The following is an 18,033-nucleotide window of genomic DNA, read 5'->3' as shown; positions in this document are numbered from 1 at the left end:
TCTCTACCCTACTACTCATACATAATACATATTCATCATAACACACATCTTATTACAATTAAAGAAACATCATAGTATTGCATATCACAATGTCATATAAATCAAATTCTCATCTCAACACATAAATACATATTATATTCCATAGATTCACAATTTCTTTTTCTTTTATCTGTGCTTATTGCACCCTGTGGTCACAGTTATCCGATGTCTCTATCTCGAGGTCATACACATCTATGTAAATAGTCGCCAGATAGTCCAATGTTATACGGATACAACGCATGCAATAGACACCCCCTTAGCAAAGGTAATGGTCAGGAGTCAAGTCAGGAAACGAGTGTGCAGCCATATGGTGCATTCGTACACAATATTTCGTGTATAACCCCGAATGTTATTTACCACCCTACGTTTTCCTAAGATATCCCACATTGCCTCCATCTTCCACTCTCCAGTGTATCTTTATAACTATTTACATCATATTCATTTCCATCTTATACTCTTTTTGAGTATATTCACATGTTCACATATGTCATTTCTCATGTTCACACATTTTTCATTATATTTCCACATACCATTCATTATATACATCAAACCATGGCATATTCACAATACACATCATTTTTTACATGAACCACAATATATTCAAACATGAAGCATTCATCTCTTTGTATATTTCATAGCACAAAATCACAAAATCATATTAATCATCCTCAATATACCTTATCATGCACTATTTGAACAAAATAACACATTTTCACCATATATTCATCATAAAATCACATAAACAACCAATTATTCTCACTTTTAACCGGTTATTTTTCACAAAACAAGGATTATTCCATATATAATCACATATATGACAAGATCTATGAGAATACAAGTAATAAACATAATAAAATGATAAAGTAGAGCCTCCCTTACCTTAAGATAAGGATTTCTCAAAGATTTAACAGAAGATTTTAATCTAAAATCAAAGTTTATCCTAAAAACCATAAGATACCTATAAGAAATTTGAGATGAAGAGAAATGAATAATAAATCTAGATTCAAACTTAGAAAAACTTACTTTGAATCGCATAAAATGAACATACGATCCTAGATCTGAAGAAAAATCAAAGTTTAGGAGGCTTAGGATGAGAGAAAATGGTAGTATATGGCTTTGGGTCTCTCTAGAACCTTTGAGAAGTGTGAAGAATGAAGATTTCATGCAACGCCCCCTATTTATAGGCACAATCTCGAAAAAAAAAATTTAGTACTGTTCACACCAACTTACTATTTATCGCTGAAAACACTGTTTATTGCCAGAATTACTGTTCATGACTAACTTACTATTCACTTTTTTTTTTCAATTTCAAACTTCATCTAAATCTATTCTAATCACACTTAATATCACATAATTCTTTAATTAATATTTAAAAATACTGGATGTTACAAAAAACAGAGAAATATAGAAATGAGATTGAAGGATTGGGCTTGAAGGAACTTACTTAGGATCAAGAGGAAAGGAAGTCCAAGCTCAAATTCGGAAGTAGTTTGAGGTTTGGGAGAGGTTTATTTGAGAAAGGAAATGAGATAATAGAGAAAAATGTGTGTAAGAGGTTTTTTTGCCTTACAATACAAATTTTAGAATGACAATCCCTTAAATACTCTTTAAAACTTGTGAATTATCGCTAGAGAAAGAAAACAAAATAAAAATTGCTACTCTTTTGCTGATATTTTTCTTGCTTGAGTGAGGGTATTTTCGCTAGAGCAAGAAAACAAAAAAAAAATTGCTACTCTTTTGCTGATATTTTTCTTGCTTGAGTGAGGGTATTTTCGCTAGAGCGAAAACTAGACAAAAAGCTACCTATTTCAGTCACTAATTTTTGCTCAAGCAACAGATTTCTCGCTTAAATAAGAGTACAAACGAGAAAATTTGATATATTCTTGCTTGAGCTAAAAGGAATATTTTTTGTCAAAATTCTTTTTATTTTTTTAGAAACTCTTTTATTTTAAAAACAAAAAAAAATAAATAGAAATTAGGTTAAAAGCAATTGAATTGTGTGGAGAAGGAAGACTTACTTTATTGTGTTTCTTTGGACTTATATTTCTACTTTTCATCAGTTGAGATAATATAGAGGTTTCCCATTATCTATGAGATGGAAATACTTACTCTAATCATACTTAGTTTTACCTTGAACAAAAGGAATATAGACTCTTTTCTCATGATAATAAAAGTAGAAGATTAGAAAACTTTAAAATGTTGCATGTTGATTGATTCCAATTTTGTTCTAGTTTAACTTTTCATCATTACATTCAATACTAAAGTATTTTACTATTTGACCTCAGATAGTACTAACTCGTTAAATATTCCTATGAGAAAGATGAAGTGTAATATGTTATCTAAATCAATAATAGTGATTTAAGATATAACAATACAGATTATTTCAAAAATTTAAAATTTTATAAAACTAAAACCAAAATAAAAATTTAATCGGGACTAATTCTAAAAAAAATAATATTTTTTAGGAACTAATTACTTAGTTAAATTTTATCATGTTTGAAACTAGCATATTATGTGACTGGTATGAAGTGAAACATTATTTACTAAATCATCACTTGACGATCCTAAATATTAATATAAAAATATTTTTAAATATTTTTTATTATTTATTGTAATTTTTTATTTTTATTTTTTTGGTTAATTTTTTGTGGACTAACTCATTAATTCAATGACTCACTAACTTTTTTTTTTTTAATTTTTGCTGGACTGGTCCATTCGTCAGCCCACTCTTAAATGGACCGAGCTAAAAAAATTAGTACATTTTCTAAACATGGTGGGCTTAAGCTAGTCCATTTTAAGGCAGACTTTTGACAAAGCGGGTCAGGGTGGGCTCACTCATTTTGACATCCTAATATTTAGAAGTATTCCACTTTTGCTTTTTAGTTTCGCATTGAACATTGAAAGCATAAGAAGGAGTAGTTAAAAAGGTTAGAATAAGGTCCAAGGTTGAGATTAGAAAAAAGTCAAAAATTATATTATTTGGTGGAATTGTGACAAAAAAAGGGTCATGTTACCGATCAATCCAAAAGATGATGATGAATCTGCAAATGCAGAAATAAATGAATTTGTAGCTTGGATAATCTCATTGATTTATTGGTTAAGGACTCGTAATATTGAATACTACACCTTCTAAAGAATTGCTGTGTCTAAAAAGTTTGGAAAGGTACCTTGTAGATGATAGATCTCTTGATATTGTGGGAAAACGGTCAATTAATATTAAAACTTTTATAGTAGAATCTTGTGGAGATTGCACAATGTGAGACACATCTTTGCCCTAAAGATAAATTTGATTTTAATAGGCTAATTGGATGCTTTGAGACATCACACCACTTTTTAGAAATGGAGCTTAGAAGATATAGAAAGGAAACCTTGCAGTAGCTCGGGAAAAGGAGCAAGTGTCTCTTTATGTTGCAGCAACTCATCAAAACTCTTAAGGAAATGCTCATTCTTAATTTTCACCTTTCCTTGTCTAGGTTTGCCATAAGGTATTGATCACCCCGTTGAGGGCTATCATTGAGATATTCATTTAACAAAAAGGAATACACAGTCAAGAGAGAATCACCATCAATATTTGTGGTCGACTTCCGGAGATCCAGTATCATTTAGAAACAAAGCCAAATGGAAGAAGAGAAAATAAAAATAAGAAACATTAAGGTCAATAAAGAAGCTAAAGGAGACAGAAGATTAAAAGAGTAAAGGGGAAAAAGAAAAATAAAAAATGTTATTCAAGTTCAAATATTAAATGTTATACACACAGCTTTGATCACTGAATTAAGCAAAACCTTTGAATGGAGTGAAATCTGCGGCAATCTCCTTTAATTATTGAAGATTATTAGTATAAGAATGTTGTACGTGTTTAAAATTATTCTTTTTAAGTTACCTGACTAACGTTAAAAGTTATCAATGCAAGTATTTTTTATTTTTTTTCAAATAAACCAATGCTAGTCTTTAAACTCACTAAAGTGAGCATATTGACCATAAATATAAAGGTTTTCTTTACATGCATCACGGAGATATATTATTTGATTGATTCAAAGAGTTATCTTCAAGCATCCTAGAGCAAAAAAAAATTTTCTACTCGATATAACATTTGGTGCAGAGAAGCTCCTAGTGTTTGAACTGCAACAAATTCACCTACAACTGCAACAGCTTCTCAGTAATTGATAGCAACATGTTAGCCTCTCAAATCATTCCCATTAGGCGACGTGCCAAATCAGCATGCAATGCATGACCAGCCTGCATCAAGCACAAATCAAATGCATTAAAGATCATGGTCAATGCAGGTGCAGCCTCTTGAGCAATGGGCATAATTCAAATCTGGGTATAGGATTGTAGAACACATATAATAGCTTATTTTGCATCATGATCAACCAAAAGCCACTTCAAATATTTCCAGAGGGAGGGATTGGATAAATTAGGTTGCACAAGACACAACATCAGCAATTTTGACAATGAATGAATGAAAATTAAATTGACAAGTGAGAATATCTAATATTGGGAAGAAAAGAACCAAATTTACATGCCTTATAAGCTACAATGTGTGCCACGGGGAGTCCTTGATTCCCAAACTGAGCAAACAGCGAGAGATCACCAATAAGGTCCAAGATCTTGTGACGACATGGTTCATCACTGAAATGCAGAGGTGGATTCAACCAACCTTTACTGGCACTGCAGAAGAAAACATTACTAATTATACAAAGACAAAGAAGCACAATAGGCAATATGTGCATGATCAATGCATGACTTTCTCATGTATCCCCAGATCTAATAAAACTATCAACAAAGTTTGCAACTCTGCAAACACAATTTCATTTGGCCAACATTTTACTATACCAAAGTTTCATGTGTACTACTTAGAATCTACAGATTCTAAAGTTACAATATGTTAGATGTGTATGGTTGACTACAACCATGCCTTGAGTCAACTCATGAAACAATTGTGTATTTTTTCAAATTCCTACACCTTACATGATCATGATAATTTAATCATTCTTGCCGTGATTGTTGAAATTCAATCATTCTTGCCATGAGGATCAGGAGATAAATAGGTTATCATTGTTAGAAAAACTACGTATTGGTCCCATGCATTTGCATGGACAAAAGAATTATAATGAATATTAAATTATTAATAAAACAAATAAATAAAGCAAAAGAAATACAAAGGCAAGAATTGAGAGCATGACACTGCCAATTCTTATCAGTGTGTAATATGTAATATGTATTTGGTTGGGCGTGTATGGGTGAATTGCAGATTCCATGGGGTACAATGCCTTATTATTTTATGCAAAATTATTTATACACTAGAAATTTCATTCATTAATTTAAAACAAAACCTTTGAATTTTTAAATTTCTAGAAATCCAAGCATGCTTTAATATGCAGAAACATGTCTTCTAAAATTGCCAGGCACTTGGCTGTCATATATGATCTTAAGAAGGGGCTATATAGACTTGAAGGAGGAAAGAGAGGTATGGATGTAGAAATTCTAATTTGGGGTCCCTTTGGCCACTTAGGGTATAATTAGAACCTTTTATATGATTTGAAACCTGGGTTCATTTTGATTGTTTATAATAAATGGCAGTGTGATATTGTTTGCCGTTTTAAAGGCATGCTGTTAATTTTTGTTGAGAATAATGTAAATAAGGTAACTATGTAGATGGCGTAATCATATATAGCGATTCTAGATAACAGAATATCATGTAAAAATTATGTAATCATTGAACATTATTATAAATAGATAGCTCCACTGTGTATTACAGCGCACAGATGCATCCAATGTCTTCTCGTTTCTCTCTCTCAACATGGTATCTAGAGCCGGACAAGAGGACATTCCTAATTTGTCAGTCTGTCCATTCCTACTGTCCATTGGCATAATATTTTTTTTTTTTTTTTCAAAATCTGTTTTGGTTCACAGTTTCTGACAGTTTTTTCCTCATCAAGTACTGTTCTTGCCAGTGGTCACCGTTTTCTGGCAACCTTTCTGATCACTGGATCTGGTTCATCATTGCCTGCACCACCCAACGGCACCAGTCCCCATGTTCATCAGAGCTCCGATGCGCCTGCATCCGCCTCCACAAGCAGGCGTGGTTCTATTGTTCCGCTGTCACTGCCGCCATGCATGGTGATGCATCCAACCATTTTTCCAGCCGCCTTTAACGTTGATGAGATCGTCAGTGTGTGCTCTTCCTGGATCCATGGTCCATTTTCTCTTCATTGTTCACATTCTTGTTTGGTGTTCTCAACCCTGTCTCCTCTGCACTGCCCACGGCTACTACCGACCCTCCCAAGGCTGAACCAGCCATCTTTAACAACATTGCTTCTCTCTCTATTGAGAGATTGGATGGTAAAAATTATACCGCTAGGGCTACAAAAATATTCGTCTTTTGCTTGTTGGGTAAAATTACATGACCATCTAACAACGGAGGCCAACACTATTGCTGAGGCTGATCGCTCTCATTGAAGAAGATTGACACCCAACATTGATGCATTATTAAGGATAACCTTGTCTGGTACTTTTTTTTTTTTTTTTCCCACATAGGAATTGAACTTTTATGGATGATAATATTTTTTTTTTTAAACCAATATCAGAGATTTCAATTCGATACTTATACTAGTGTTGATCCATGAACTTAAAAAACTTAAAACTATAAATATAAAAAATATTTTTTATAAATTAATAATTTACATTTATAATCTTAAATATATTTATAAATTAATAATTTAAATTCATAATTGTAAATATAATTTAAAATTATAAATTATATTTATACATATATTTAAATTATATTATAATTAATAATTTAAAATTAAGTATAAATTATTAATCTTATATATGTATAAATTAATAATTTTAAATATTATAAATATATTTAAAAATTTAAATTATATTTAAATATAATTTAAAATTATTAATTTATATATATTTAAGATATAAATATAAATTATTAATTTAAAAAATATTTTCTATGTTTATAATTTTAAATTTTTAAAATTCATGTCACGTGTCAAGGTTTAAAGCAGTATCGCTCAAAGAATAAAAATATTCTCTCTGAGCATGCTACGTGTCATTAGCAGGATGAATATTGAACTAAAACCTACGATATTGGTTTAAAAAATAATAAAAAAATATTATCGTCCATAAAAGTCGGATACACTCTGACATAACAGAAAAAAGTACCAAATAGGAAATATTTTTTTATTAACCTTATTTTTCAAAATAGTTTTTAAAAATTATATTATTTAGATTAAAAAAAAAGCCAAAAAATTTATATTAATTTAAAAATTAATAATTAGTCAATTTTCTTCAACCTCTCTCTTCACCCTTTACAACTTAACAAAACCACCATCTCCATCCCCACAAACACCACCACCTTCCAACTTCACAAACCCCTTGCCCTCATGATATTTTTAGGTGGCTATTATCGGTATTTTCCCATAGTTCTTAACAGTAATGTACTTTGGAGGAAGTTGGGAGAATTGCTTAGGCAACATACTTTGGATTACTAGTCCCTAATCTAATCTTCATCGCTTGAATTTCAATCCAAATTGTTTCATTTCATTTAATCGGTTCATCCCATTTGAGTTTTAAGGTAACCAAATGCCTTTATCTAATTGAGATAATATTTTCTATAGTTTCGATGAAATGCTTTGCAATTGTGAATGAACTCAACTAATTAGTATTGTTATTTTTCTCTGTGGAAAGAATTTATCAAAAAGCACATCAATAAAGTTGCAATGGGAAGCTCCGAAGGACAAAGGCTTTCTGGATGCAAAAGCAGGTGCTTGGCTTATACGGGATTTCTACGTGCTGCATGTTATAGAGTCAATAGTATCACAAGAATATTGTGGTCACGGAGTTGGGGGTTTGAGAAGGAGAGGGATGTGAAGAAGAGGGTGTCAATGGATGGGTGTAAGAGTGTGTTTTCCAAGGATTTGTATTTGGGAACTTGATGGAGAAGCAGGGGATATTACTTGTGATATTGTTGATAATGCTGAGACTTGTATGTTTTATAGGAAGGGTATTGTGTTGGGAAAAAGATTATACATACCAAATGATCCCCTTATATTAAAAAGCTTTTTGTAGTGGCTGTTGTGTACAAGTGCCATTCTTTTCTCATGGGCTTCAAGAGAATTTGATACTTCAAGCGTATTATGGTGGAATAGATTTGGATTTTTCTAGTACAGAAATAACAATCACATTTTCAACAAAACTCATTACAGAATGCTAGCACCATAAACTTCTAATTTCATCAACAACCTAACCACTCAGGTATAGAAATCCCATACATTTTCATTCACACTCCAAAGGTTCTATAGCTTGATTAAAACAACTTTTCTAATACTTTAATCACATCTCACAGAATATCCTGTATTTCTTTGACCTTTTTAATACCAAGAAATCTTGGAAAGAGCCTTGTTCAAGCTTTGCTGCTTAGAAGACTAACAACTTTCTGTACAGGTTCTTTGTATTGTTTCAATTGATTCCCTTGCAATGAAATTGGTTCAGGTTGCTTTTGATACCATCATGTCCTTACCAGAGAGCTTCAGAATTGAGACAAGTCCTTTTTTGGCTACTTTGGGAAGTCTTGGTATTCACATCAGAAACAAGAAATTGACTTGGCAAGAAGTGAAGGTATTTGTAATGGATTATGAAAGGAGGATTAGAGAACAGGACTGCTGATAGAAAAGTCACAATTGATCTTGTTATTTGAAATTAAGGGATAAATATCTGACAATCTGTCTTGAAAAGGATTCATACAACTACAGCTTACAAGGAAGTTTCAGCTCCTCAAAAAAACACTAATCATGACAAAGCCATATAATTGCAAAACAATTGATGCCTTATTTTAAAGAAAGGGTGCCTTACATTAAGGACCTAGTGCCTAGATTTATATTTGTGGTCTATGTTTTAGGGAGTACGGACCTTGTATGCAGAATTATGCCTAGATCCTTGTTTGAAGTAAATAATTTCAAGAATGAACTTACATGAAATTTCTAACATATCACTACTGGTGCATAAACTTCTCTGCTCTAGTACCATAGGCTACCAAATTTGTTCAGTAGCTATCATATAGCTAAGCATCAATCACATTTATAATGCATGCTTGAAACAAAGTAATTACCTGCACACAATGGCATTTTCTAAAGAACCTCCTCGGATAAGTCCAGCATTGCGCATTTGCTCAACCTGCAAGGAATTTTAAAGCAGGGTATCCAGTGTTAGTTGAAGACTATCAAACATATACAAGTTCATAAAAGACAAGAAGAATGAACTTTTGTAAAGTGATTCACAATCACAGGTCATGAATGTTACAGGTAGTGCATATGGGATTCTAATATGTTTATGTGTAAATTGTGCCTATATTGACAAATAAGTGTATCATATTACATTCACCCAAGAATTAAGACAAAACCACCATGAAGTAAGCAACATTATTAACTTCTATACTAACAATGACAAAAAGAACAGCATTACATTCAGTACAAAGTTTAGTGAGTGTAACATTGTCTGAAGCAACGAGAGACACAGAGGCCTGTATAATATTTGTAACACCCAAACTTTCATCATTTCTATTTGATTAGAAATTCTATCAATTTAACTTAATTGGAATTAGACAATAGATGAAAATTTTGAAATTGAATAAACAATTAGTTAAATCGACCCAAAACTAAGCCTAATTAAGGAAGAATTAGGAGAGGCAATTGTAGTGTGATCTAATTAAGAGTAGAAACTATTTTTCTAAGTCACCTTAGTTGATTCTCAACTATCTAAAACAATGTATACAAAGACTATATTTAGTTGTGAGAAAACAAAAATAGGAATTTAAATACAAGTTACAAAATTGGCCAAAAACAAGCAAATAGCCCAAATTAGGCCTAGAATGTTGCCCCATTTTGTACAAGTTCATGACTAGACAAAAATCCAAAATTTATAACATTTAGCCTAGTAAAAGAGCATGTTGTATGTGCAAGAGTGAGCCCAAAAACCCAAAGGAAAAATTAACCAAAATTCTCACAAAACAGCCCCTAATTGAGGTGAAAATGGTCCAAATTAGTGGCAAAATTTTCAACAATCCAATCATTTCAATTCTAATCCATTTGCACAGCTGTATGAACTTGACAGAGAAGCCAAATTCCTATAATTGAAGCATGAAATCAGCTGAATTAGATGGGCCAATGAGAAGAGAGTTTGAATTTACTAAAACTCTAGGCTATGATGTAAGAAAGTGGACTTAGTCAAGACTTTATCACTTGCCAACTTGCCTAGTTAAGCCAAGACTAAAACCCTCCCAAACCAACCAATAATTGGAGCTAATGTGAGTAAGGGAAACCAGACTTGATTAACCACAAATTAGGAACAAACCAAAGCAAGTGCAAGAACCTAACTATATGACATCATGGTTGGAAAAATATCAAAGCATGCATGGACTTTGGAGGCTATTTTTCTTGTGGAAGGAATGCTTGTGGAGGGCTAACTTCCAGCTCAAAAACACTTGGCACACACATCACACTATATAGTCAAGCCATCCAGGACATTTCAGCCAAGACAAAAATTTTAAAATCCTATGCAAAGTATAGTGCCATTTCACATGAAAGAGAGAACAAAGTGAGGACACTAGACATAACCTTCCAAATTCAGCAAAAAATCCAACTTCCATACCCACTTGAAAACAACTATCACTCAACATATTAACCCCACACAATCAATTCAGGTCATATTTCCCAACCAAACTCATGGAAAAATTCAAGAAAAACATAAACAAACACTGTGTTACCCCACCCAAAAATTAAGCAGAAACTCCAAACTTTTAGGAACCCATATTGCGCATGTAGAGGCTGACCTAAGGAGCAAGGAGGAAGGTTCCAAGTAGATCAAAGAATATGAGAGAAGAGAGGGAACATCCACTCAAGAGCATCACAACAAAAAGCAAGTTAAACCGCGTAAGTGGGGAGTATTGATTCATAAATTAAGGAAATATCATGCTAAATGAATTTTGTGTCAAGGGGTGTATTGATTCATACATTGTGTGCTTTAGGATTTCCCCCTAGACCTTTTATTTTCTCTGGTATTATATTTAAAGAATTAGGAGAACTTAGAGAGGTCGATAAAATATTCTACACACTGATATTATGCCTTTTTGTATAATATTTGTATGTTTGTATGTAAGAGAAATTTGAGGAATTAGATGCAGTTAACTTTGATATGCAACACAACATTCTAAACTAGGAAATCAACCTAGAAGGATTTTGAAAATGGAGATGAAACTATTATTGAGGTAAGTAAAAGGGATATCTCAATATTGACTTTTAACTCCAAATCTCAAGCTTCCAGCCTTGTAAACTTGTCTCAACCTATTATCCACATCTCTAACAATACCATAACAGCTTTTGGCATTTCCCAAAAGCTTATCAAAATTGTCAAGAGCTAGATTCCTAAGTGGCATCATGAAAGGACAATATATTAGTAAATACACAATCCCTTCGTACTTTTTACATAAATAGCATAGGCAGGCAAAAGTTCTATTTAGCTGGTAAAATTTATGCTTACCTATCATATCCATGCCACCTATCCCCATGATGTTATGACTTTCTCCCTCCACTTGTAAAGCTTAGATACATAGTACGACACGGATACAAGAGATTCTTGAAAACTCAAGATACTATATGGCCTAGATACATCAGCATTGGTTCAAGTTTTTACTATTGTGGTAAAATGTATAGAAAAATAAAGTAAAAGCTTCAACAAATTATCATAGTTGTAGTAAGATGTCCAAATAAAAGAGGAGGAAGATAATTCAATGGTGGGAAGATTAAGAAGTCTAGAACAGAAGCACTTGAAAGTCAAAACAAAACCAACATGCAAGGCTTATTCAGTTATACAGTTGTGCAAAAGCTGAAAGTTTGAAACACATTGTTTCAATATCAAATAAGCTAAGAGTATTGTATCTGGTAATCCAAGTTGTATCTGATATTTTAAGTCGTATCCTAGCTGTATCCCAGCAGTATCTCAACTGTATCAGATCACCAATTATTTTTAAGAAATTAAAAAAATGGGATACTTTTTAGATACATATCCAGACATGTCATACGCATATCAGCATAGGATGTGTTCGATATGGATACTTTGGAAAATTTGGAGTATTCAAGCTTCATAGCCACTAACTGAATTTTCCACCTCTTGCCCCTTCCTGTTAATTCTCATTTCCCATTATAAACCAGCAGGGTTTTGCTATTGGGTCCATCATGCTTTTTTCTCTTCCTATACACGTGCTAATGGCCTATCAGTTTTCCACCATATAATACAGTATAGGATAACAGAAACAAACCATAACTAGACTGTGAATGGAAGAACTTCAGAACTAACCTCTTCATAAATGCAGAAGGTTCTGGACAAAGCTATCTGCATGGAATAAGCCAAATTATCCAAAGGGGCTGTAGAAAACCACTGGCAGCCAATAGCAGGTGCCTACAAAAGGAAGGTGTATTTGTTCATTATTTAATGCCAAACCTACAAAGAGTTAATATTTCAGCAGTTGTGACCTTACTATATCAAAATTATTGGGATGCACAAAATTTAGCATTCTTGTACTCTAGTATTCTTTGAGAACAAAATGCAAATATCAACAGTACAAAAGACAAAGTGATAAGTCTACATTTTGGGGTGTTTTTATAGCTTATTTTCATATACTTAGCCCTTACTTGATGGAGATTTAGCACTAATTTCTTTGTTTATTATTGCAATTTAGCATGAATCGATTATCAATAAATTGTGGATACACTTTGGACACAATTGGAAGAAATTTTGATGGAAAGCAGGGCCAACCAGGCGAAGCAGCTCAGCAATCTACGTGTCCTGCTGCCACATGCACGGCCATGCTTATGAACAGAAACCTAGGAAATGATAATCCCCACAAAAATGTGCACTTTGGCTGCTTCTTCTTGGTGCTTTCGATTTATGTATACAACATACAAGGTAGAAGGGAAAGAAATGCAGGAACGTAGTACATCCAATGACAAAAACAAGGAAAAAAAAAAGATGTATATTTCCTCCACCAGGAAGAATAAGTAATCTCTTTTGAAAAATAGGTAAATTATATTCTTTCATCCTTAATAAATTAGTTAATACATGAAGATCTCAAGAGTAAAACAGAAAGAAAAAGACAAAAAATTCATTTGTAAATGCCTAATTCAACCAAATGCACCTGGCTCCAACCAATTTCTGTAACATGTACAATTATATGCAATAATTCTGACTTTATATTCAAATCAGGATATCGTTCTCATAATGAGAAACAGATTAACAAGGGTAATGCTCAAATCCATTTGTTTCATTACAAGTTATCTACTATGGAGGATGGTGTACTGAAGAAAACAGAAAGTACATAGGAATCTCTAAATGGCATATGCTGCAAGAAACTTTGATGAATGATATTCTCAACTCCACATATCATCCTATCTTTACCTGTGGAAAGTTGATGCCATAAGTTATCTGAACCCCATCTGCAGGAAATGCAGCAACAAAAGAATCATTTCTTGAAACATACACTGGTTCATTCACATGTGGTGCCATTTTCTCAACACTATTCCCATAAAGATCAGCTGCCACCTTTAAACCAACTTCTTCTACTGCTGCCACCCATTCCCTTGCTGATCCATCAAATATAGGAATCTGTATGAGAAATGAAAGAAAGTAATATTTTTCTAATACAAACTATATAGTACAAGAACGAAACACAGGTTGGAGGGAGGGAGGGAGGATGGGAAGATAAATTATTTACAATATTTCGCTCAAAATACTATCTCTGTTTTGACGAAGTAGAGCCAAAAAGAAGATCCTCAAAAAAAACAAAAATAAAGCACTATATTATTCTCATACGTGAAATTCATTTCACAACAGTTGTCTGAGAACCGGTACAGTTAGCAAGCTTCCAGTTAAACAAAGTACGTGACCAAATATTTTCTGATCAGCTGATTGAAATTGCAGTAGTTTATTGTGTTTGCCAACTATTAGTATGGGTACACAATTGGTGATAAAAGTCGTTCAAACTTCAGAACTGGTAATGGAATTGTAGTCCAATCCAAATATTACAGAATCAAAAGTTCACTTCACTTAATTATTAAAAAAAAAAGGTTGACTTCACTTGCTCGTAGGTAGCATCGTTTTATAACACCTTTTACATGAAGAATATATCAAAAACGATCAAGGAAAATGTAAACTTCAGTCTAAGGCTTAAATTTAAGCAACTAATAACAGTAAGATTTTATTAAAAAGATAAGTATTTATTGTACTTGTATAACTTTAATACAATGAATTTATTATTTTCCAATAAAAAATTTCTACTTCTAAATGCTTAAACTCAATCCTAAGAGTTGAGGTTAACAAAAGCCAAATATCAATGAACTACAGATTTGGATCCCGTAAATGTATAAAATGGGAAAGTAAAAGCACATCTATCGTTGATTTGAATTGAAGTACCTCCCAAATCCCATTAATAAAAGCAAATTAAAAATTCTTGCAAGTATTGACCAAAAGCAAATTCTCAATCAACATTTAACATTCGTACCTCGGCTTCATGCCCTTGACTTTGAGCATCCAAATTGTGCAGCTCGATTCGGCAATTATCGACACCAGTGGCCTCCAACGCAGAGAGCAAGTGCTCCACGGTTCGAATTCGGAAGCCGCCTTTGCACAGAGTGGTGCAGAGAGGCGAAACCTCTGCGAAATCAACAGAGGCGGGAAAGTCATTGGAGCAAAAATCGAAGAACCTGCCTCGGCCAGCGCGTGCAGGGCACAGTCTTACCGTCGAAACATTTCCCGAATGCAAAGCCACGCCGCTCCGCTCCACGCAACCCGCTAGGGTTTGCTGAAGCCTCCCGGTCTGCACAAACACATCAAATTCAAAGAGCTTAGTGTAAGTGTAACCCAACGTACGTTTAAAGGAGTTGAATTTTCTACGGAACCACAGAGTGGATAGTTGATAAAAAAAAGAATGAGAGAGAGTCTGAACGGGTTTCCATGAGACGAGTTTCGACGATCTGAGAGCGCTGAACGCAGACATTGTAACCGGGTGGCGAAAATCCCGTCCGTTACGGAAAGTCTGAGAGAATGTTTAATTAATTTAAATCAAATTGATTTCGAGCAATCTATTTTAAAATCTTTACCCCAACGACACCCGCACGGCTGATTGACCAGAGAGTTTTGAAAAGATATTTTCAAAATAGACAATTAGAAGACTGAGAGCATTGTTTTTTTTATATATATATTACATTTTACTTTTAAAAATCAAAATTGTTTTTTTAAATTAAACATACTCTAAATATTAAAATAGCAAATTTGGAGAGAAAAAAATTAAAAAAAAGAGGCTAGTCTCATAGTCTAGTGTGCTGAGCACGATGAAGGAGCAGCATGCAGCTAGAGACGCACTTCAAATATTGGCCAAATTTTTTTTGGAGCCACGTGGCGCAGGCATGTAATGTTGAACAACACTTTCCCTTACTCAGCACATTTTAATAGATAAGTCTCTTCTATGTAAAAATTTAAAAACATAAGTTTAGTTTATTATATTTTTTATTAATAATTTTTAATATTATTAATTTATCTTGAGAATATGTTTTATTAAATGATAAAATATATGTGTCAATATTTTGATGATAATATAAATTTTATTTTTTTAGAGGTGAATTTGTTTTCAAAAAAATTATATAAAAATTAAATATTAAAACTTATTTAAAATTAAACATTATTATAATTTAATAGCTAAAATAAAATAAATATTATTTATTATAAAAATAAAATTATATTAAATTAGGTAGATATATATAAAAAACAGATAATAGCGTTAGTAGCGTATAGTATTTTTTTTTTATAATAAAAGTAAACTGAAACTTTTATACTACAAAATAAATAAATAAATATGATAAAAATAAATTTAGTATAATATAAATTAATATCAAATTATATTTAAAATAATTTTAAATTAAAAATTAATATAGTTAAATAGTAATTTTAAAAATAAATTAATATTATGAAATTTGTTTTAATTTATTATAATTTGTTATATATATATTTTACATATATGAGTAGTACTAAAATATGAGAAATATTGAAAAAGATGATAAAACTTAAGAAATTGATATGAATTTTTGTATAGATAATCCAAAACTCTTGCAATGTTGTTGAAGATTGATACTGTAACACCTTAAATTTACTTAATTTTTGCAGAAATGAGAATAATAAAATTTTCATTCAAATAATTTTTAATACACAGTTTCATCAAAGTGTTTCAAAATAAAAAGAGTTTACAAATTTATATCAAATAACTGCTACAGGACTAATTCAATTATATCATATTTTTAAAATAAACAGTTTATGCCCTATAGCAGTATCAAATGCATAAACAGTTCATATATCTCCATAACTATAGTTACATTCAAATCATTACACAATTAAATGCATATTCAAATATCGATTTATACATTTATATTAATATATTAAAGTATTATTACAAAATCTAGGACGTTACAACTCTTCTCTCCTTTAAGGAATTTTGTTCCTGAAATTTAACCCAACTAAACAAATAACTTCAGGTACAACTCTTTTATTTTAATATCTGTTTTTCATGTGACATCTCTCTTATCACTTTAGCTCGAAATCACCTTCACCAATGAGATCTCTATGCCCTCAACTACTTAACACGGTGATCCGCAATCCTCACCGAATACATATCATAAGACAAGTCCTCTCCCACTTAAATCTGGTCAAGCTCAATCACGTGAAAGGGATCTGACACATACTTCCTGAGTTGCGACACATGGAATATTGGATGCAGATTCGAGAGATTTGGAGGCAATGATATCCGATATGTTGCAGGACCAATTCTACTCAGTACTTCGAATGGCCCAATGAACTTAGGAGATTGCTTCTGAGATTTTAGAACTCTCCCAACTCCGATTACAGGTGAGACATTTAAAAGCACATAGTCATCCACCTGGAACTCTAAAGGCTTTCTCCTCTTATCATAGTAACTTTTCTGTCGATCTTGGGCAGCCTTCATCTTTTCTTTGATCATTTTGATCTGCTCATTCTGCTTTTGGATCATATCCGACATATATAGAGCCGTCTTTCCAGTTTTATACCAACATTATGGAGTTCTGCACCTCCGCCCATGCAAAGCCTTGAACGGTGTCATCCCAATGTTGGCGTGATAATTGTTATTGTACGTGAGCTCCACTAGCGGCAGACATTCTTCCCAAGTTCCCTACTGCTCAAGCACACAAGCTCTCAACAAGTCTTCCAGGGACTGGATAGTTCTCTCGATCAGACCGTCGGTATGTGGGTGATAAACCAAACTAAGTCACAACTTAGTGCCTAACGCCCTTTGCAGGCTCTCCCAAAACTTTGAGGTAAACCTTGGGTCTCTATCGGATACCACACTCGTCGACACTCCATGAAACTTGACTATCTCCTTCACATACAAACCTGCCAACCTCTCTAACTTATACTTCATATTGATCGAGAGAAAGTGTGCAGCCTTGGTCAACCGATCTACAATCACCCAAATAGCATCATGGTTATTCCTGATCCTCGGCAACTTGGACATGAAGTCTATAGAAATATTGTCCCATTTTCACTTAGGGATCTCCAACGGTTGCAATAGCCCAAGTGGACGCTGGTGCTTGAATTTTGCCATCTGACAAGTTAAGCATCTAGCCACATATTCAGCCACATCTCTCTTCACCCCATTCCACCAAAAGCTCTTTCAGAGGTTCTGATACATTTTAGTTGCACCGAGGTGGAAACTAATTCTACTCTAATGCGCTTCCTCAAGTATCATTTGCTTCAACTCTTCCACTTGAGAAATGCACACTCGATTCCTAAACTTGATCACCTCGTTCTCATCACTATGGAACTCCAACTCTTTCCCTTCACTCTTCTGCCTCATCATGTCTTGCAGGAAGACATCTCCTTGCTGAGCATCTCGAACCTCGCTCCAAG

General features: G+C 33.0%; 1 protein-coding gene across 5 annotated transcripts; it reads right to left on the bottom strand.

Moving 5' to 3' along the window:
* Positions 1-3,932: 3,932 nt before the first annotated feature.
* LOC113869246 (probable UDP-3-O-acyl-N-acetylglucosamine deacetylase 2, mitochondrial) lies at positions 3,933-15,186 on the bottom strand. Of its 5 annotated transcripts, XM_027505484.1 has the most exons (7): positions 15,047-15,186; positions 14,840-14,917; positions 14,603-14,754; positions 13,501-13,707; positions 12,403-12,504; positions 9,161-9,225; positions 4,443-4,707 (listed from the first exon to the last, which is right to left on the bottom strand). In XM_027505484.1, exons 1-7 carry the CDS (start codon positions 15,054-15,056, stop codon positions 4,506-4,508), a joined length of 816 nt encoding a protein of 271 aa, XP_027361285.1. In that variant the 5' UTR covers positions 15,057-15,186; the 3' UTR covers positions 4,443-4,505. The 5 variants fall into 5 exon arrangements, with proteins under 5 accessions (XP_027361282.1, XP_027361285.1, XP_027361283.1 ...); XM_027505481.1 differs by adding an exon at positions 3,933-4,275 and having other exon boundaries at positions 4,563-4,707; positions 14,603-15,150; XM_027505482.1 differs by having other exon boundaries at positions 14,603-14,917.
* Positions 15,187-18,033: the final 2,847 nt, after the last annotated feature.

This window comes from Abrus precatorius, unplaced genomic scaffold (genome assembly GCF_003935025.1).
Source record: "Abrus precatorius isolate BTA unplaced genomic scaffold, Abrus_2018 Scaffold6, whole genome shotgun sequence".
Lineage (NCBI taxonomy): Eukaryota > Viridiplantae > Streptophyta > Magnoliopsida > Fabales > Fabaceae > Abrus > Abrus precatorius.
Note: the sequence above shows the minus strand (reverse complement) of the source record. Positions and strands in the feature narration are given on the sequence as shown.

Bases quoted from the DNA above. Each gene is read 5' to 3' on its own strand.
- LOC113869246 (XM_027505480.1), bottom strand. From the start codon at position 15,097: ATGTCTGCGTTCAGCGCTCTCAGATCGTCGAAACTCGTCTCATGGAAA. The intron at 13,708-14,602 runs GTACGAATGTTA...TTTCTCATACAG, and splicing joins GTCAAGGGCATGAAGCCGAG to ATTCCTATATTTGATGGATC. The intron at 4,708-9,160 runs GTAATTACTTTG...TTTCTTCTGCAG, and splicing joins GAAAATGCCATTGTGTGCAG to TGCCAGTAAAGGTTGGTTGA.